We start from the raw sequence: 22,457 nt of genomic DNA, 5'->3' as shown, positions 1-22,457 counted from the left end.
TGGATTGGAAGTTATATATGCTATACATATTCCTTTAGTAGTTACTTTGGAAATGTTACTGTGTCTAATTGTGGTAGGCTGAATAATGTCTCCACTCAAAGATCCCCAGAACCTGTAAAAAATTCTACCTTACATGGGAAAAAGATTTTGAAAATGTGATTACATTAAAGCTCTTGAGATGAAGAAATTATCCTGGGTTATTTAGGTGGGCCCATGATGACTACATGAATCCTTGTAAGAGGGAGATGGGAGGATTAGAGGTTTAAGAAAGATGATGTGATGACAGAAACAGAGAGAAGGACTATAAGGTGCTAACTGCTGGCTTTACAGATGGAGGATGGCATCACGAGCTAGAAGTTAGAAAAGGCAAGGAAACCAATTCTTTTCTAAAGTCTTCCTCAGGACCACAGTCGTGCTGGCCCATTTTAGAGTTCTGACTCCCAGAACTATAAGAGAATAAATTTGTGTTGGCTTACACCATTAAGATTGTGATAATTTGTTACAGCAGCCACTAAAAACTAATACAGATTTTGGTGCCTGAAAGTGGGGTGCTATTGTAAGAAATACACAAAAATATGAAAGTGGCTTTGGAACTGGGCACTGGACAGAGGTCGGAAGAACTTTGAAGTGCATGACAGAAAAACCCTAGATTTTCTTGAACAGATGTTAGTAGAAATAAAAATGTTAAAAATTCTGCCACCGAGGGCTCAGAAGGAATTAAGGTAGAGAATGCCTATACCATTCTAGAGAATAGGTAAATCATCAGAAAGAGATCATTGGTAGAAATATGGATGTTAAAGATTCCACTGGTGAGGGCTCAGAAGGCAATGAGGGACATGGTAGAAAGGGAAGGAAAGGGGATCCTTGTTACAGAGTGGCAGAAAACCTAGCTCAATTGTGTGTACTACCGTTGTGTGGAAATCAGAACTTAGAGGTGATGAAATTTGATACTTAGCTGAGGAGGTTTCCAAGCAAAATCTTAAAGGTTCATCCTGGTTCTTTCTTGCTGCTTACAGTAAAAGGCAAGAGGGGAAAGACAGACTGAAAAACTAGTAAGAAAAAAAGGAAACAGGACTTGATGATTTAGGAAATTCTCAGCTTATCGAGATCACAAAAGATGTTAAAATTATGAGGTTCACTGTTAGGAGGGCGTACTTTGAAGAGAAAAGCCAAGCTGGATGACCTTTTGCTAGTGATTTAACTTTATAAAAGTGGGCATCATCATCATCACTGTTATTAGCATATTATTTAGATTTACTTACATGATTACCAGTTTCTTTACTCCCCACTCATTTTATATTTCAGACATTTTTTCCTGGGGTCATTTTTCCTCCTTTCTGGAGTATATCATTAGAAATTCCTTTAGTGAGGTTCTGTTGATGGCAAACTTAGTTTTTAATCTGAAAATTTCTTTACTTCTCCTTCATTGTTAAAATAAAATTTTATAAGGCATACATTTCCAGGTTGACAGTTAACATCCCTCAGCTTTTTGAACATATGATTTTATTGTCCTATGGTTACATCACACCTTCTACCATGTGAGACATTGGCTATCAGTCTAATTGCTGAGTTTTGAAGGCATTCTTTCTCTCTAGCAGTTTATAGGATCTAAACTTCATTATGGATATTCTGTAGTTTCACTAGAGGTTTTCTAGAATGGAAGTTCTTTCTGTTAATCCTTCTTATATAGGTTTTGATTCCTAGATCTGCTGGCTGATCAGGTCTGGAAATTTTCAGCTATTATCTCTTAGAGTATTTCTCCTCCACCTTCTCTCTCCTCTATTTTAGCACCCCAATTAGATTCCTTTTAGATTTTCTTATTCTACACCTTTGTACTTTGAGACACTCATATATGCTCAATCTCCTCGCCTCTCTGTGCAAGTCCCTCTCTTGCAGTTCATTAATGAGGGAGCCTCAGCTTTGTACAAGCCCATGGTATGATCTCCCACTCCCCTCTGGAATATTAATTTTCAAAGCTCCAGGATTCTGAATCCACACTACCTCAAATGGTGGCTCAAATGGTGGCTCTATCACTTACTGTTGTGTGACCATGGACAAGTAACCTAACTTCTCTGCACTTCAATTTCATCTTCAATCAAATGAATATTGGTCATAGTTTCCTCCCATAGGACTGTAATGAGGAATAAGTGAATTGAGTAAAATACTTGAAACAGTGTTTGGCCCATAGGAGGTGCTCTAAAACTGCTTACACTTACTGAGTATTGGCATTGCCTCCACGTTAGTTTAAGGCTCACTCATTTGTTTCAGTTCATTAAACTTAAAAAAAATGAACTTGGAGTTCCTGTCATGGCTCTGTGGAAACAAATCTGACTAGCAGGCATGAGAACACAGGTTCTATCCCTGGCCTCGTTCAGTAGATTAAGGATCCGGTGTTGCTGTGATCTGTGGTGTATGTCACACATACAACTTGGATCTGGCATTGCTGTGGCTATGGTGTAGGCCAGCAGCTATAACTCCAATTCGACCCCAAGTCTGGGAACCTCCATATGCTGTGGGTGCAGCCCTGAAAAGGCAAAAAAAAAAAAAAAAAAAAAAAAAAAAAAAAGATCTTGAGGATTTCCTGTACTTTCTCGCAAGCTGAGCAAGCAATTTAAACATACCTTTGTTATAATTTATCCAGGATCTAGTTGAAGAGAACTTTTGTTAAAATTTATCCAGATCCTAGCTGAATAGCTTAGTAGGGAGGTTTGTGGGTTGAGTTTTTTTGTTTGTTTGTTTAATGACTTAGTGAAGGTTGAGATGAAAGAAGTATCCCAAAACAGGTTCAAGGCTCTGCCACGGTCTTTGGGTCCCTCAAACATGTTAAGTTTTCTAGGAATAGAAAAGGGCAAACATAGAACAATAAAGGGCTGCTTTGTTCCAGGCTCTCTTTAGAAGCATGACCACGAGCCTTCCTTTATGCTCCAGGGGAAGCCCTCCCCAAACTGCTCTGACACCCCTCAATGGAAATGGACACTCTCTACTTCTCCCTACACCTACATGGTGTACAATATCTATTAACAATGTAGGTATCATTCTATCTCTCATTCAACCTTATATCCTCAGCACATAGCAATTCTCAATAAAAGTTTGTTCAGCGCATGAATGAATGAATGAAAGAAAAGGCAATGGAGGAAACAACACATAAGAAGTATGAGTTCTTTCCATGATTTAAAGTAAAGGTGAAATGTCCTCCACACCTTTTCAACATGCTAAATTTTCATGAACAAGCCAATTGTTAAGTGTTGTTTAAAGATCTAGAGGTAACTACAGTACAAAAAGGAAAAGTGGTAAAATTGATTGTTTCTGGGAATGAAACCAAGAATAAGAAGAGATGAGTCAGAGATCTATTATTTTTCTTTAAAAGTGTCTGATATTTTAAGTTAAAATACTTAAAAACAAATATTAGTTAATATTGGACCTGGTGTAACTCGAAAGCAGTCTGCAGTATGTTTGACCTCATGGGGTTTGGTACAGTATTTTTTTTTTCTTTTTTTAAATTTTGTGCCCAGAGTCCTGATTACCAGAGTTGTTGACGCAAAGCCAAGCTGTCAATAAACTAAACTGTTGACTCTAAGAAGGCAGTTCCAATGGACCTAGACCATCTGAGCCGGCATACGGTGCCAGAAAGCAGCCATAAAGGGACTAAGTAAATCAACTCCATGGTTTTCATGAAGACCTCGAGATAACAAAACTATTTTCTTTACATGCGTCTCCTCTGATCCTGTGGAGATGAAAATTGACATCCACAGTCATATTCTACCAAAAGAATGGCCAGATCTAAAGAAGGTAATGATGATTAATTTGCTGAATTATTTCTGGAATTTCTCCAGGGTTTCTCAATGTCTCGATTATAGACCTGTGTCTTCTTTTGGGAATTAGATGTTGAATTTCTCTGCTTTAGAAGTAATTTTAAGTTATTTAGTAGCTCTGATTTCCTAGGTTTTTTTTTAATGACTTCATAATAATTTTGAAAAATACAGATAAAAGAAGTAGGTGCTCTCTCAAAATCCTTTCTTTTTGCTCTCAAATGAAGAATTCTTTAAAACTTCTGAACAACACAAGCCACCCAGTTTTACTTCCATTTAAGTCACACATTCAGTTGCTGAGAGAGACGCCAACTACAGAATTTAACGTTACATCTTCGAGTAAGAGACTATTAAAAAAAAAAAAGGAATGTGATAGGTTTCCAGAACTTCTGAAATGTATCTCCCTTCTAAAATGTTTAAAATAAATTTTAGAAGCACCAAATGATAGCTGTGTGGATTTTTTTTTTTTTTAGTCTATTTTAGGACACTGAAACCTTTTCTTTTTGATGTTCTTTAAGCTGTAAATCCTTGTTATAAACTAGAAAGCAGGAACATCAAAAAAAAAAAAAACTAGAGGAAATGACATGAAATCTATGCACAATGACTGTCTCTCAAGATTCTGCATTTCTCAAAAGATGAAAATTTACTTTTGTCATTAAGAACTTTAAAATGAATACTTAAAAAGGAAGGTGGATAACATGAAAGAAATATAAAATTTGTGTGAGTTTTGTTCAGGCTAAGTATCAGATTTTACCTAATCTTGGAGTTCTTGCTGTGACATAGTGGGTTAAGAATCCAAAATGAGGGGCTCAGGTTTCTGCAGAGGCGAGGGTTCAATCCCTGGCCTGCTCCAGTGAGTTAAAGGATCTGGTGTTGCCACAGCTGTGGTGTAGGTCACAGCTGTGGTTCAGATTCAGTTCTTAGCCCTAGAACTTCCCAATGCTGTGGGTGTGGCCATAGAAAAATTTACTCAATCTTCAACCCTCTCTGGTACTTTAACACTACTCATAATGATTCATCCTTTTTATCCCAAGTGAGGAAAAATGAATTAACCCAAATTCTAATTAAAATGTGGTTTCATTGTGTAGGTAGATGAAACTATTTCCTTGTCATAGTTGTCTCCTGGGAGGATGTTCATCTTAAGTGTTTCTTTGTCCATTGGCATTTTCGGTAAGATGTACAGTGTACTTTATAGATCAAAAAATACAAATTATGCTAAGCCACCTTTGAAAGGCTTTCTTATTATAGCTAATGGTAAGAGCTAACACTATCAAACTAACTCCTCCATCCAGGAGCCTGCATGGGAACTTGCTGTTCTGAGTGCTATTGTCCTTGACATATCTTATTAAAGTGTAGATACTTTAATAACCAACAATGTTAGTGATGAACACCCGTAGCAACCTAAAAGGGTGCCTCCTCTTTGCTGAGGGGAGAAAATGTTCTACCTAATATCCCGTGCCACAGCCCCACCTCCCATCACCTACCTCCCACCAGAAGCCTGCCTCCAGTTTGAGCAGAGAACTGCTCACCAAGAGCTGACAATTTCTAGATGCCCCTCCTAATGCGGGGTCCTGAAGGCATTGTTAAAACTGCCCCAGATGCTCAGGGATACAGAGTGTAGAGAGGCTATAGACATAAATGTGTGACCTGGAGACTCCCCACATACAAGTTTTGCTGGCTCCTTACCTCACCTTCCCTTCTTAACTTCTGTCGCCTTTGTGGTTCCCAAATGAGACAGGTTGGGGTGTGGAGGGATGCACTGAGGGTTTGGGATGGAAATGCTATAAAATTTGGTTGTGATGATTGTTGTACACCTATAAATGTAATAAAATTCATTAAGTAATTTAAAAAAGAGGGGCATTTTGTACTAATAAACAAGACTTCTGTTTAGCAATCCCTAACAGATATACTTAATGGTTTATTATTATTATTATTATTATTATTTCCCCAGTACAATTTTTTTTCTACCGTACAGCATGGTGACCCAGTTACACATTCTATTTTCACACATTATCATGCTCCATCATAAACGACTAGACATAGTTCCCAGTGCTACACAGCAGGATCTAATTGCTTATCCATTCCAAGAGCAATAGTTTGTATCTATTAACTCCAAGCTCCCCAACCACCCCACTCCCTACCTCCTTGGCAACCACAAGTCTATTCTGCAAGTCCATGATTTTCTTTTCTGTGGAAAGGTTCGTTTGTGCCTTATATTAGATTCCAGATATAGCTGATATCATATGGTATTTGTCTTTCTCTTTCTGACTTACTTCACTCAGGATAAGAGTCTCTAGTTCCATCCATATTGCTGCAAATGGCATGATTTCATTCTTTTTTATGGCTGAGTAGTATTCCATTGTGTATATATACCACTTCTTCCTAATCCAATCCTCTGTCGATGGACATTTGCGTAGTTTATATGTCTTGACTATTGTGAATAGACTGCAATGAACATGCGGGCGCATGTGTCTTTTTTAAGGAAAGTTATGTCTGGATATATGTCCAAGAGTGGGATTGCTGGGTCGTACGGTAGTTCTATGTATAGTTTTCTGAGGTACCTCCATACGGTTTCCATAGTGGTTGTATCAATTTACATTCTCACCAACAGTGCAAGAAGGTTCCCTTTTCTCCATACCCCCTCCAGCATTTGTTATTTGTGGACTTATTAATGCTGGCCTTTCTGACTGGTGTGAAGTGGTATCTTGTGGTAGTTTTTATTTGCATTTCTCTAATAATCAGTGATCTTGAGCATTTTTCATGTGCTTGTTGGCTATCTGGACATCTTCCTTAGAAAAATGTCTTTTCAGGTCTTTTGCCCATTTTTTTTTTATTGGATTGTTGGCTTTTTAGCTGTTGAGTTGTATAAGTTGTTGTATATTCTAGAGATTAAGCCCTTGTCAGTGGCATCAATTGAAACTATTTTCTTCCATTCTGTAAGTTGTCTTTTTGTGTTCTTTTTGGTTTCCTTTGCTGTGCAAAAGCTTGTCAGTAGGACTGTCTTTTTCCCATTTTATGTTCTTGCCTCCTTTGTCAAAGATTAATTGACCATAGGTGTCTGGGTTTGTTTTTGAGTTCTCTATTTTGTTCCATTGGTCTATATGTCTGTTTTGGTACCAGTACCACACTGTCTTGATGACTGTGGCTTTGTAATATTTCCTGAAGTCTGGGAGAGTTATGCCTCCTGCTTGGTTTTTGTTCCTCAGGATTGGTTTGGCAATTCTGGGTCTTTTGTGCTTCCATATAAATTTTTGGATTGTTTGTTCTAGTTCTGTGAAAAATGTCCTGGGTAATTTGATAGGGATTGCATTGAATCTGTAGATTGCTTTGGGTAGTATAGCCATTTTTACAATATTAATTTTCCAACCCAGGAGCATGGAATCTCTTTCCATTTCTTCACATCTTCTTCAATTTCCTTGATTACTGTTTTATAGTTCTCAGCATATAAGTCCTTTACCTCCTTGGTAGGGTGTATTCCCAGGTATTTGATTTTTGGGGGGTGTAATTTTAAAAGGTATTGTATTTTTGTATTCCTTTTCTAATATTTCAATGTTAGTATACAGAAATGTGACTGATTTCTGAATGTTCATCTTATATAGTGCTACTTTGCTGAATTTGTTGATCAGTTCAAGTACTTTTGGGGTTGAGTCCTTAGGGTTTTGATATATAGTATCATGTCATCTGCATACAGTGACAGTTTTACCGCTTCTCTTCTTATTTTGATGCCTTTTATTTCTTTTGTTTGTCTGATTGCTGTGGCTAGGACTTCCAGTATTATGCTGAATAACAGTGGTGAGAGTGGACATCCTTGTCCTGTTTCAGATTTTAGTGGAAAGGCTTTCAGCTTTTCTCCATGGAGTATTATATTTGCTGTGGATTTGTCAAAAATGGCTTTGATTATGTTAAGGTACGTTCCCTCTATACCCACCTTGGTAAGAGTTTTTATCATGAATGGATGTTGGACTTTGTCAGATGCTTTTTCTGCATCTACTGAGATGATCATGTGGTTTTTGACTTTTCTTTTGTTAATGTGGTGTATGACGTTGATTGATTTGTGTATGTTGAACCATCCTTGTGCACCTGGGATGACTCTCACCTGGTTGTGGTGTACGATCTTGTTGATATGTTGTTGGATTCGGATGGCTAAAATTTTGTTGAGAATTTCTGTGTCTATATTCATCAAAGATATTGGCCTATAGTTTTCTTTTTTGGTGTTATCTTTGTCTGGTTTTGGAATTAGGGTGATGGTGGCATCATAGAATGTCTTTGGGAGTGTTCCTTCTTCTTCACCCTTTTGAAAAAGTTTAAGGAGGATGGGTATAAGTTCCTCTTTGTATGTTTGGTAGAATTCACCTGTGAAGCCATCTGGCCCTGGACTTTTGTTTGTAGGGAGTGTTTTTATGACATATTCAATTTCATATCTAGTGATCTGTCTGTTCAGTTGATCTATTTCTTCTTGATTCAGTTTTGGCAGTTATTGCCATTTTAAACCTTGTTTTCCAGTTGATTCTATGTTTCTCTTTTCTTCTTCTCTTTTTTGGGTTGCATGGCTTCCATTTATTTTATGCTTGAGTACTTTTCTTTTCAGTTTTTGTAAATGTAATGTTGGGTTTTGATTTGTGGTTGCCCTGTTTTTTAAGCACATTAAGCCCTTCCTATATATTTTTGCTTTTGCCTGACAGTCATATAGGCTCAGACACATCATTAAAATTAAAGAAAGAATGTATATTTTCTTACTCGCCTTCCCCACATTGTATGATTTTTATTTTTTTATTTTTTAACATCTTCATGTTTAGATCTGTATGCTGGCTTATTTAAGTGCTGGCTTTCCAGTCGTGGTTTTCTCCATCCTAATTCTTCTTTTTCTCTTTTTTTTCCTCTTTATTTTAATTTAGAGAAGCCCTTTCAGTATTTCTTTCAAAATGGGTTTAGTATTGCTGTAGTCTTTCAGCTTTTGTTGGAGAAATTCTTTATTTTTTTTTTTTTAATTTTATTTTCCCACTGTACAGCAAGGGGGTCAGGTTATCCTTACATGTATACATTACAATTACAGTTTTTCCCCCACCATTTCTTCTGTTGCAACATGAGTATCTAGACATAGTTCTCAATGCTATTCAGCGGGATCTCCTTGTAAATCTATTCTAGGTTGTGACTGATAAGCCCAAGCTCCCGATCCCTCCCACTCCCTCCCCCTCCCATCAGGCAACCACAAGTCTCTGTTGGAGAAATTCTTTATATCCTCTTCTAATTTAAATGATATTCTTGCTGTATAGAGGATTCTAGGTTGTAAATTTTTCCCTTTCCACACTTTAAATATATCTTGCCCCTCCCTTCTGGCCTGTAGTATTTCTGAAGAGAAATCAGCTGATAGACTTATGGGGCTTCCCTTATAATTAATGCTTTGCTTTTCCCTTGCTACCTTTAGAATCCTCTCTTTAACTTTTGCCATTTTTATTATAATATGTCCTGGTGTGGGCCTGTTTGGGTTCCGCTTGTTTGGGGCCCTCTGTGCTTCCTGTATCTTGATATCAGTATGCTTTAGATTTGGAAAGTTTTCAGCTATAATTTCTTCAGATATATTTTCAATCCCCTTTTCTTCTTCTTTTCCTTCTGGAATTCCTATTATGCATATATTTGCCTGCTTTATATTATCCCATAGGTCTCTTATATTGCTTTCATGTTTTTCCATTTGGTTTTCTGTCTGCTGTCCTGACTGGGTGATTTCCATTATTTTATCTTCCACATCACTAATTCGTTCCTCCGCATTATTCATTCTGCTCTTTATTGCCTTAAGCTCAGTTTGAATCTCTGCAAATGAATTTTCTAGTTTTTCTTGGCTCCTCCTTATATTTTCTAGGTCCTTTCTAAAGGAATCTGCATTACTGTTAATATCCTCTCTTAATTCCTTCAGGACTTTCAATACCTCCCTTTTTTTTTTTTATTTTTTATTTTCCCACTGTACAGCAAGGGGGTCAATACCTCCCTTTTGAACTCAATGTCTGTCAGACTGCAGAGGTCTGTTTCATTGTTGTCTGCTTTAGGTGAATTCTCCTGTTCCATTAACTGGGAATGGTTTCTGCACTTCTTCATCTTGCTTGTGTTTTTCTTTTTCTGTGAGTTTGGGGAAGCCAACTGTAGTCTTGTAAGGCTACTTCTATGCAAGAATACCCCTTTGCATTTTTTGGGGGGGTTACTATTTTTGGTGTGGGAATTTGAATATTTGCTGTCTCTTTCTTCAGTGTGAGCAGGTTGTTGTTCTCAGGATGCTCAGTGTGTTTTCAGGGAGAAGGAGGCAACGGGTAGGGCCAGCAGTCAGTGCCGGGTCGTTGGGCTTTCAATAGCAGCAAGGACCTGCAGTAAGGTGGCACAGGCTACTCCTAGTTGCAGGGCCCTGGGAAGTGATAATAAGCTCTCGGCAGATCTTCAAGGTGACCAGAGCATTTGGCAGTAACAAGAGCAGGGTGTGTGAGTTCCCAGGGGAGTAAGAGCAACAACAGCTTGTCTTTGATTGCAATGAGCTCCTCTGAGGTGATTGGAACTGCAGGTGGTGCCTGTTCAGGGACCCCTACTGGGAGCAGGCCATGACCATCTCTAGAGTCAGTGATAACTGCAGTGGTTTGCCCCCCCACCTGTAGACCATGCATGAAGAAACCTGTCTCACTTAGCCCACGTATGAGGTGTTTTAAAGGGTGTTCCTAGTTGCAGGATCCTGGGAAGTGACAGAGATCAGGTGTGTGGGTACGTCCCAGAACATCTGGCAGTGGCAGCAGCAGGGCAGGTGCATTCTTGGAGGTGTGAGAGCACCAACAGGTGGTGTTCGGTCACAATGCCCTCCTCTGTGGCACCTTTTAGGTGAATGGAGCTGCAAGTGATTTTGTTCAGGTATCTCCAATGGCAGTGGGCCACGCCCATCTCTGGAATCAGGGATAACTGTAGCAGTTTGCCCCCGCCACCTGCAGACCATGCAAGAAGCACACTGTCCCACTTAGCCCACACAGGAGGTGCTGCACCAGTTGGTCCAAGTTGTAGGGTCTTGGGAAGGGACAGGGGTTCACCCAGAGCATTTGGCAGTGGCAGCTGCAGGGTGGGTGTGTCCCCAGGGGAGTGACAACTACAGCATATGGTGCTTGGTTGCAATGCCCTCTTTTTTTCTTTTTTGGCAACCCCTGAGGTGACTGGGGTCACTGGTGGAGCCCACTCACAGGCCCCCAGTGGTGGCAAGCCACGCCTCCCTCTGTCCTCTGAGACCACTGCTGCAGTCTGTCCCTGCCACCTGTGGATGGTGCAAGAGGCACCACATTGCACTTAGCCCCCTTATGCTCTTAGCCCACATAATAGGTGCCTGGCCACCAGTAGCCTGCACAAGACGCACCTAATCTCCCCTAAACAAGCAAGAGGCTTCTCACTGCCCGTAACCTCTGCAGAGCTGCCCCGCCCTCTGATCCTGCGGGCATGCACACACTCCAGTGCAGGGAGTTTCCTGTGGCGGCCCACCCCTCCTTCTCTCCCCTCCCCAACAATGGCGCCTTTCTTTTCCTGCGGGTCTGGACCTTCTCCCGGGTTCCCTCTGCCATGGTGTTCCTCTCCTTAGCCCGTGTCGCACTGCTCCTTAGCCCCTGGTGCCACTCCCAGTTCTCTCCCCAGGACTGACCTCTGGAGCCTGAGTCTCAACGCCCAGCCCCTGCCCGAGCGTCTCAGGCTGTAGTGTCCGGGCCGGTGGTTCAGATATCTGTGCAGCTCTCACTCTGCTTTGCTGTTCTCAGTCCAGCTGCTGCATTTTTCTCTGCGATTTTGAGGTCCCACCGCCTCAGCCTGTCTTTCATGAGTGAGATAGCTTCCCATGAGGCAGGTTCCCTTTCTCCTTCACTGCTCCCTCTCGGGAATGCTAGTCCTGTCCTGATTCCTTTTCTCTCTCTCTTTTTTCTTTTGTTCTACCCAGTTATGTCAAGAGTTTCTTGCCCTTTTTGGAGGTTTAAGTTCCTCTGCCAGCATTCAGTTGATGTTCTGTGTGAGTAGTTTTACATGCAGACGTGTTTTTTTGATGTGTTTGTGGGAGAAGGTGTGCACGACCTCTTACTCCTCTGCCATCTTGCTCTGCCTCCGATATGCTTAATGTTAAAGATGACAGTGATAATGATCACAATACTCTTTTGGAGAGCAATATATACATGTCATTTGATTCAGATGAAAACTTGTGAATTGAAGGTAGGACATATCATTAACCCCATCGGACAAGTGAGGTCTCTGACACTCGGGAAGGAGCCTAGAATCCCAGAGTTTCATGGGGCTGTGGTGGCCAAGGAGAATAACACTGCTGTACAGGATGTCCCGGCCTCCCTCCACCCCCCAGCACCTCCCTCAACGCCAGCCCGCTCCCCTCCTCACGTCAACCCACTGAGGGCTTCCTCACGGCAGGTCAAGCGGTGGGATCTGTTATGCGGTAGAGGTTTCCGTTGGAGAGCAGGCAAGCCAGTGATGAAAAAACTCACAGAAGACAGTTTCTGTTTGCAAAGTGGGAGGAGTGAGATAAATAGAAAGACTTCTAAATGGTGCTGTATCCATCTCTCTCCCCCTCTTTCCAGTCTCTATGATCAGAGGAAAGTGAGTATTAAAGTGACATTAGTTAATGGCAGATATTCCTTGGTGTTCATGTAGTTCAATAATTCTAGCAGATTTTCCCTTGTCTTCAAATCTTTTCTTAGTGGTAAAATATTATTTCAAAACATCAATCTCCGATCTTTTCTCACCGTTTTTTCAAACTTTCTAATAAAAGAATGAAAGGAATAAGCCAGTCCTAGTTTTATTTGAGAAGATGAAGCCCCTTTGGAAGAACTAACCTCTCTTTTCAAAACTGCCTTTCCTTATTATATATTAATAGACATACTTCAATAACCTTGACCTCCTTATGCAGTGAAGAAATAGAAAAGCAGAATCAACATGCCTGGCTTAATGATTAACAAATGATTACAAAGGACTGGGATTTGAGGAATTTTTTCATTTTCACTTGCTAATAATGATTTTAGTCAGCGTTACAGTTAAGATCCTGGCGGGGATGGGGGTGTGTGTGAAAGTTGATCTGAGGAGGAAAAAGAGAGCAGATTCAGGGGCACTTGATTAAATTGTTCCTGATGAATTGGGAGCCACACTCTGGCCCAAGAAACCAGGGTGGAAGTTGCTTCAGGTTGATCCACAACAAGGTTATTAATAAAAGGATGATAATAAGATTTCAGCTTTTTCCTTCAGCAAAGCTTTACTGCCCCCCTACTATGTGCCTGAGAGTGGGGCTTGCAAAGGTTCTAATTTTAAATAGGATTCCAAAATTCTAGTCTTTAGTAAAAAGTTGTATGTGCTGCAAATGTGATAAATTCATTGAGTAATAGTAAAAAATAATAAATAATAATAATAAAAAGTTGTATGTGTACATCTTCTTTCATTAGTAATGATTTAATTGCACTTGATCACTGTAATTTTTAGGAAACAAAATCCCAGACATAGTTTGACTTTTAAACAACTCCTCTGGGGCCATAGATATCTGGTTTCATTACCCAGGAGGTTCGTTATTCACCTTTTGAGTATGAGGCCCCCAAGACATTAAATATGTCATTTAGTTCATCAACTTCTGATTCATACATACCCACTTCAGAAACACAACTCCTGTATATAGAACTGAATTCCCTTGTTTTTTTTGTTTTTGTTTTTTTTTTTTTTTTTTTTTTTTTTTTTGCTTTTTAGGGCCACACATGCAGCATATAGAAGTTCCCAGGTTAGGGGTTGAAGTGGAGCTGCAGCTGTCAGCCTACACCACAACCACAGCAATGTGGGATCCAAGCTGCATCTGTGATCTACACCATAGCTCACAGAAACACCAGATCCTTAACCCACTAAGCAAGGCCAGGGATTGAACACATATCCTTATGGATTCTAGTCAGGTTTGTAACCCACCGAGCCACAATGGGAACACCCCCTCAAATTTTTATATGTTTATTTGTCTTGCCCATAAATGCCTTTAGGACACTGGTCATTGTCAAACATTTTCAGGCAGTAAATGCTTCCTGTATGATCCTCGGACAAAAACTACCCCCAGGGTCATATATTTCAGACCCCAGGCTTGGTTTACCCTAGGATGAGAGCTGGGAGATTGTGTGGAGCCCAGGCTTGGAGCAGAATAAAGGTGTTCCAAATAGGTCAGGTCTTTGTAAAGGTTTCTGGGAAGCACAAAGCCTTCCAAGTGCTTTCCAAGAAAGGGGAGGGAGGAACACAGAGATAAAGGGCTCCTTCCTTCACAGTGCTCCTTAGTGTCTGACCCCAGCCTATGCCTTATTTCATGACCTCATGATGGAAGAGGCTTTCACCACCATGCTACCACCACAATCACCATTACTGTACCACCACTGCCACTGAACTCACTGCCAAAACCATCCCCACTGCCGTCTCTTAGCCTCCACCACTTCCATCCCCACCACTATCATCACCATCACCATCACCCACTGTTGCCACTGCCTCCAGAACTGTCACCCTCATTGTCATTGTTAACATCAATGGGGACCTCTCCATAAGCCAAGTCTGGCGTCAATAGCTTTCTCTGCATTGTCGTAGTTTAATTCCCATAAAACTTTATTTTATTTTATTTTTTCCTACTGCTACTGCTGTTAGCCTCATTTCCGATAAGATGTTAAGTTACTCCAAGAAAGGAAAGTACCTTGTAAGTGGATGGTTGTGTGTGACAAGATCTCTCTATTCTGCCTCCACTGCCTCTCTGTCCTCCCACAAATGGAATACTTCTCTCACCTACTAACTCAAGGGTTCACATTCCATAGGGAATTAAGAAAAAGTAAGAAAGAAGACAGTGAGAAAGTAGGAACAGAGGAAGGAAGGAAGGAAAGAAGGAGTGAAGGAAACAGGAGAATAAGACTGTGGGGAGCCGAGAAGGTGCAGAAACTCAAAAAAAGGACCTTACCTGATGGCAAAAAAAAAAAAAAACCAAACCCCAAACCTGAAGGCAGGTTCCTAACCAAGGAAGGGAGCTCACCTGAATGGTACAAGCCGAAGGTGGGCTTCTGGTCAGGATAAAAGCCTGCCTGTACGGTACAAGCCGAGGGCAGGCCTCAGGTTACACAGCTCTCATTTTGATGTTGATGGGGAAGAATTGGGGCTTTCCTGGGAAAACCATTTCCATGTTTGTGCCGGAGAATATGGATTGTTTCTCTGGTGACCTAGTCTTTCCTGTTGTTTTATTTGTTATTCAGTTTTCCTCAGTCTTTCCTGATTTCCTGATCATTTGCTTATTATTCTTATTTTCTTTTTTCTTTTTTTTTTTTTTTTTTTTTTTTTGCTATTTCTTGGGCCGCTCCCACGGCATATGGAGGTTCCCAGGCTAGGGGTCGAATTGGAGCTATAACTGCCAGCCTATGCCACAGCCACAGCAACTTGGGATCCAAGCTGCGTCTGCAACCTACACCACAGCTCACGGCAACACTGGATCCTTAACCCACTAAGCAAGGCCGGGGGTCGAACCCACAACCTCATGGTTCCTAGTCGGGTTCGTTAACCACTGCGCCACGACGGGAACTCCTCTTATTTTCCATTCTTATTTTCCTTTGGTGATTTGTGATTTAACAAAATTACAACAATAATATAATACGAATTTCATCCTGAAGGACTTTCCTCTATTTAAATACAACTTAATTAAAACATAGTGTTTATCTACTAACTAGTTATACAGTAAACTTTAGAGTTAGGATTTTAATGAGGTTCATAGAAGTTAAACATATATTATTCTTGACCAAAAGACACCTAGCTATGAGTTATAGAAGCTTTTAAGTGATAGCTAGTTAAGTTGGTTTGTATTTTCTTACACTGTCTCCCTCCCATAATGCTTTAAAGATAAGCACCAGTCTAAAAACAAGATTTGTGAATGCCAAATTCTTGTGTCTGTCACCTCTTCAATTTGTGGAGACTGGCTGGCCATGGGATGATTTACACTGAATCTCCTCCTTTCCACATGATGTATTGCACCTAATTGCCCTCAAATTGTACTCACTAAATTTAGTTAAGATAAAGATCTTAGAACATGATGTATATGGAGTTCCTGTCGTGGCGCAGTGGTTAACGAATCCGACTAGGAACCATGAGGTTGCGGGTTCGGTCCCTGCCTTGCTCAGTGGGTTAACGATCTGGCGTTGCCCTGAGCTGTGGTGTAGGTTGCAGACGCGGCTCGGATCCCGAGTTGCTGTGGCTCTGGCGTAGGCCAGTGGCTACAGCTCCAATTCGACCCCTAGCCTGGGAATCTCCATATGCCGCGGGAGCGACCCAAGAAATAGCAAAAAAAGACAAAAAAAAAAAGAACATGATGTATAGCTGCTGTACCATGTAAAAGTTAACCTATGTACTTTTAACACTATTATGCAATCTGTAGTTAGAAACTGTCTATATAATCAACCACTTATGCCAATAAAATTTGAGCAGTCCAGCACCCTGAAAGAAGGGACAAAGAGGCTGTCTCCGTTGCAAAAGCAGACATGCGTCCCTCTCCTTCAGGGAAAAGTGTACACTCCCTGGCCGCTGGAGCTGGCCTCCAGCATAACATCTTTTCTTTTACATTAAAGCATGATTTCAATTGCAAATTTCCAGTTTGAGAGAGAGTTTGAGTTTAAAGTGTAACTGGCTTAGGTCATATTCCACCTTCCTCCAACATACACTCTGGGCAGCTTTATCCAGGGAAAGAGAGGGGAAAGGGTACTGAATGCATGAAGAGGGTGGGAGGGCACTGGCAAAGGAGAAATCAGGTGCAGGGAGGAGAAATTGGGGCCCCTGGTTGACAGGTTCCCTTGCATGACCAGCCTACAAAGCCATGTCCTCTAAAGTCACTTGGGAGGAGGGGGTAGATTTCAGAGCTAATGCGATTATTTGGAGCTAGAACTCAAGAGCAGTCCTTATAGCCAGATAGAATATAAAGGTATATTATATAAGAACTGACCAAATCCTAAGTCTATTGGGGCAGACCCCAGTTACAGACACAGACACACAGACACCCCTGTGCTGCAGGCCCAGACCTCATCTCTCAGTCTGAAGGTGAGACAGAAGCTAGGAAGAAGGCTCTACCAAGACCTGGCTCCCTCAAGACAAATTCCCTGCACTGCGACATAAGAACCAAAGCATGGGCTCTGGTCTTATCTAACCACAACAAGTGAGGAGTTGCAGTGATAGTTAGCTTACCTCTACCCATTGAGGCTGACAAGAGCTGCTGGTGAACTCTTTACATTGTTGTCTCTGGCCTCTGTGCCCTTCCTTCTGACCTCCCACTTTGAGAGCCATTGCTTTGGAGCATGGAAATACTGAAAACCAGAAGCTATGCTCCAATCTAGCTCAGATGCCTTTCCAACCTCCCCCTCACAATAACAACTGATCCAAGTCCTCCTTCGGGGTTCCAGAGAACCCATGTGTCACTCTGTTCTAGCATGTCTCACACACCATAAGGTTCTTGCCCACCGCAGCCTCGCCCTCAACACTGTGCTCCACACAGGCTGGAACTGAGGGCTTGATAAATGAATGACTTAATGGATTAATTAATTAACAAAATGAGATTTTAAAACCTACAGTTACATGAGTTATATACGCCTATGTTCTTAGGCAGAGTCTTTCAAAATTTTTGTTTTTTTTAATTCTGTTTTTCTCTTTAGGGCTGCACCCTTGGCATATGGAAGTTCCCAGGCTAGGGGTCGAATCAGAGCTATAGACGCTGGCCTATGCCACAGGCACAGCAATGCCAGATCTGAGACACATATGCAACCTTCACCACAGCTCAAGGTAATGCTGGATCCTTTAACCCACTGAATGAGGTCAAGGATCAAACCTGCATCCTCATGGATACTAGTCAGGTTTGTTACTGCTGAGCCATGACGGGAACTCCGAGCCATAATGGGAACTTCCAAAATTTTTTATTCGTGACCCCCAAGAAGAAATGTATCTTATATTATGACTCAGTACAACCATTCATATAGATAATGGAAACAAGAGTTTCATGAAACCAATACTACATGGAAAGCATTCAAATATATTTGTTCTATTCCATTCTGAACTATTCTATTCTATCCTAGCCTATCCTGCTCCTATTCTATTCTATTCCATTCCATTCCATTGCTTTACTATCTTAGCTTGGGTTTTCCAAGAAGCAGACCCTGAGACAAGGATTCAAATACAAGTAGTTTACTTTGGAGGTGATCCCAGGAAACAGCAGTAGAGTGGGGAAATGAGACAGGGAAAGCAAGACAGCCAGAAAGTACAGAATGTGGGCCTACCCCATACTCACCCTGACTGAGGGGGTGAGGGAAACAGTGTGTGGAGTGTCTTCTGACCTTCTAGAAGGTCCTAATCAAAGCTAGCTCCAACAGTAAAAGGGAAGCCCGTGCCCAAGAAATGCAAGTGCTTTCAGTTGAAGGAGGGCTGATGTGCACAGAAGCGTTGCAGGTAGGGAAAATGAGTGGGACACAGCAGCATCTGTTAGGCCTACTATTTCATGTTTCTAGAACATCTGGGTCATTAACCACTAAATTGATTTCATGCTCTATTCATGGATTGCAACCCACAGATGGAAAAGCTGGGTTAGTGTTCTGAGACAGTATTTCCTCACAGTCTGTGTAATCCTAGTGGTCCAGGAAGGATTTTAGGTGGTATACAAATATTTTCTGATGTTCATTCCATATTTAAAAGCTGCAACTCGCATGAGGAAGAAAGGTAAAACTAGCACTTCTATGATCTAGAACTTTCTTCCTGAATAAATGCACTCAGGAGGAAAATAAATTGATGTGAATATAAATACTGAGTAAGTGATCACAGGCATGAGGAGAGAATGGAAAGGTGTTGCTTAGAAAGGTGGGGCTTGGGATGCTTCGCCCCAGGGAAGCCCCCTTATGGCGGTCCTCTCTGCTTGTTCTTCCAGTCTAATTGTGTTCCCCTCTACCTCCCCTGCAGAGATTCGGTTACGGAGGCTGGGTGGAGCTCCAACACCACAGCGAGGTGAGTTTCTCCCAGAGTGTGAGTGTGCCTCAGAACACGGACATCCTGAGTCTGAGACCTTCTTGTAGGCCAGCAGCCTCCAGGGAGCCCAGTTCTTCTACCCTCTGACTGACTTTTCAGGAGGCAAGGGGTCAGCACTAAGGTTTCTCAAAATTATTAGGAAAAATGGGGATGACTTCAAAGAGCAGCATTTAGGAAGATAAATTGGAATCTGAGATGGCATTAAGAAATGCCTCTCTTTCTTTTTCATCCTAGAATCAATTTTAGCATTGTTCTGCTTCAAGGAGGAGACCTGACCCTCTCCACAGTTATAACAGTATATTAAGACTAACCAAATACATGGGACAGTTTAAGCATGAGCAGAGGCTGGGAAATTAAACACTGCAGACAAAAAGGAGAAGAAGGCTCTGTTATTAGGGGTTGAGTTTGGTCAGAGGAAAAAGCAAGAGGAGGAAGGCATGGGGCAAAGCATTCTGCAAATAACAAGGCCTGAGCGTGAGCTGCCAGTCTAGGGCAGCACAGAGATCAGATCCAACTTCATTTCCTGAGGCATCACACCGCAGGGTATACAGGAGGAACCCCTCTAATTTCCCCATGGAAGACAGACATGACTAAGGCAGGCCCTGGAGGACTGGAGGTGTGGGAAGACCACGTGCAGGGGTAACAGCACATGATGACAAGGTGAGGACAGCTTCTGCACCAGGTATTAGAGGACACAGCTTTGAGCACCAAGGCCTGGAGAAGACCTCCCAGGAGAAGTGATGTACAGCCTGAGTCTAGAATCAGGGGTGGCTCACCCAAGGAAACAAGAAAGTAAAGACAGGAGTTCCCATAGTGGCTCACTGGTCAACGAACCCGACTAGGAATCATGAGGTTGCAGGTTTGATCCCTGACCTCGCTCAGTGGGTTAAATAATCGGCATTGCCGTGAGCTGTGGTATAGGCCACAGACTCGGCTTCGACCCCTAGCCTGGGAACCTCCATATGCCACAGGTGTGGCCCTAAAAAAAATAAAAAAATAAAAAAAATAAAGCAAAGATAGAGAGAAAATGCATGGAGTATTAAACATACACAAGCCCAGAACTTAAGCACTTGGGCAGGGCTGGTACCAGCATTTCTCAAAGTGTAGTCTGTGGACTAGCAAGTTCAGCTTCACGTGGGAACTTGGGAGAAAGGCAAATTCTCTGGCCTCACCCTACCACATCAGGAACACTGAGGATCGAGCCAGCAATCTGTGTTTTGACAAGATTTCAGGAGATTCTGATGCCCACTCAAGTTTGAAAACCACTGGCTCTATTCATTCACTTACTCACTGATTTTTATTGACACCCATTTGAGGCCAGGCCCACCAGTCTAGACAGGAGGAATATGCTGGTGAACAGGACAGACAGACTCCCTGCTCTCTTGGTGCTCACATTCTAGGGGGAGATGGACAAATATGATCACTTCAAAGAATGGAGTGAAGAAACAATGCTGTAACAGGGAGTGACTGGAGAGATTCATCTGGGCTGGCCGGTGAGGGATCTAGCTAAGATTTAGAAGACAAGAAGGAAAAGCCTGGAAGAGTATCCCTGGCTGAGGGAATAGCAGTTGTAAAGGCCTCCAGATGAGGAAGTGCTGTGTTCAATCAACAGGAAGGAGGGCAGTGTGGCTGAGATATGGTTAAAGGCAAAGATGGTAGGAAATGAGGTAGGCAGAGGCCAGATCATGGAGGGATTTGGAACATGTGCTAAAGAGTCTGGATTTTATTCTCAATGTAATGCAACTTTTTTGGAGGGTCTTAATGGCTGGAAAAGGCCACTTTTCTCCATGGAGGATGGATAAAGGCAGGTAAGAGTCTGGAGAGCAAAGTGGGGGAAGAAGCCTCGTCAAACGGGGCCTTGGAGGATGGGCTTAGGCCTTTTTACTTGATCCTGAAGGCAGTGGAGAATCTTTAAAGAGTTTTAAACATCAGAGTCTCTGGGGAAGCTCATTCTCACCCTCATCAAAGACTGCCCACCAAGCGTTAATTTAGACACTGGGCTACACTTCTTCCGTGGAAAGTTCCAGTTCCTAGCCTGGGAGCTGGTGAGCTAAGTTGGACTGAAGTCTTCCCAGAAGAGAAAACAATCTGAGCGGAGATGATTATAAGGCTACTAGGAAGCTCCAAGTTCAGGGACAGGAAAGCTATAATTTTTTTTCCCTCCATGTCCCAGACTATAGTTTGCAACCTTGATACTGTATTTGAATGGCCTTAATTTCATGTTGTTTCTCTGTCAAGAGAGTGCATAAACTTAAAAACACATCTCGAAAACAAACAAACAAAAAGAAATCCAAGAATGAAAATATTTCCAGTCAAATCTATTACCTGCATATTTCCAGCAAAATTGGATACAACGGTAGTCTAAAAAAACAAAATAGTGATGCTCTCCTTTAAGAGAGCAAAACAAAACAAAGCAAAACAAAACAAAACAAAGCAAAACAAAACAGAAACAAATTCATATTTTTTCATAATGACAGTGGTCAGGGATCACAGTCAGTGGAGAACAACCTGCAAATATTATATAAATATGCAAATTAGGCTAAGAGCAATGAGAAAATCCAGCACTTGAGGGCTGAAATTTCTTTTCATTCTCCTATTTTCCTTTGGTGAACAAATCTTTTCTGTCCCCCATGACTGATTTACCTTCGAGATTCCTGTTTTCTGAAAGGTCTTTCCAAAACATTTCTCTGATTTACTCTATTTGTTTTTCTTCTTAACCTTTGATTTTTCAATGCTTTTGTAATGAATCAAGGGGTATTTGTTTGCCGCAATAAAGCCTCGTTCAGAACTGAAACCATCGGTTGTCCTTCAGTTGAATATTTATAATTCAGTTGAATATTTATAAAAGTATGTATGAGTTCTATTCAGGAGCTGCATGGGGTGAGGGAAGAACTGAGGCCTGATGGCAGGAATACCTAGCAGCTTTCAAAGGAGGCCAGACACAGGGACTAGTTCAAACCCATGCATTTAGAAACATCCACTGAGTGTTTTTCAGGCCCTTGAAACACACACACATACTTTCACCACACTTAGCATTTTCACACACACTATTCTGTGTGATCTTTGACCATCAGGTTCCTGCTTGAAAAACGATTTCCCTCTCACTGGGGAGCCAGGAAGACACTTAAATGAATAAAGAACATACAGACAGTGACAATTTTGTGCTGAGCAAAAGAGAAAATAAATACTAAGGGAATTGAGGCAGGTGGGAAGGCCAAGGCAGGGGGCAATTTTCATGAAGATAAAGAATCATAGAATTGCAGGGCTAGGGATCATTTAGGCCAGTGTTTGAAAATATGAGCTGCAACCTAATAGTGAGTCGTCGTACCAACTCAGTGGGTTAGGACAGCTTTAAAATAAAATAGATTACAAAAGAAAATAGCAGAATGAATTGTTCATGGTAAAAGTAAATGTTCTTTCATGAAAGTTTTGTCTCAATTTGTATCTGTGCAAATAGGTATGTATTGGGTCAAAATGGGAAATATATATATATATATATTTCTTTTCTTTTTTTAACTTCTTTTTGAAGTATTATTGATTTACGATGTTGTGTTAATTTCTGCTGTACAGGAAAATGTTTAAGTTGTACATATATATATATACTCTTTTTCA

General features: G+C 41.4%; 1 protein-coding gene across 1 annotated transcript in view; it reads left to right on the top strand.

The window, feature by feature from the left end:
- ACMSD (aminocarboxymuconate semialdehyde decarboxylase) overlaps positions 3,510-22,457 on the top strand; it is a 42,056-nt gene continuing 23,108 nt past the window's right edge. The window contains exons 1-2 of the mRNA XM_013983952.2: positions 3,510-3,789; positions 18,780-18,824. Coding sequence (XP_013839406.2) covers positions 3,733-3,789; positions 18,780-18,824 — 102 coding nt within the window. The 5' untranslated portion in view covers positions 3,510-3,732. The remainder of the gene's footprint in view (positions 3,790-18,779; positions 18,825-22,457) is intronic.

Source organism: Sus scrofa, chromosome 15 (assembly GCF_000003025.6).
Source record: "Sus scrofa isolate TJ Tabasco breed Duroc chromosome 15, Sscrofa11.1, whole genome shotgun sequence".
Classification (NCBI taxonomy): domain Eukaryota; kingdom Metazoa; phylum Chordata; class Mammalia; order Artiodactyla; family Suidae; genus Sus; species Sus scrofa.
This window is presented reverse-complemented; position numbering and strand designations above follow the sequence as displayed.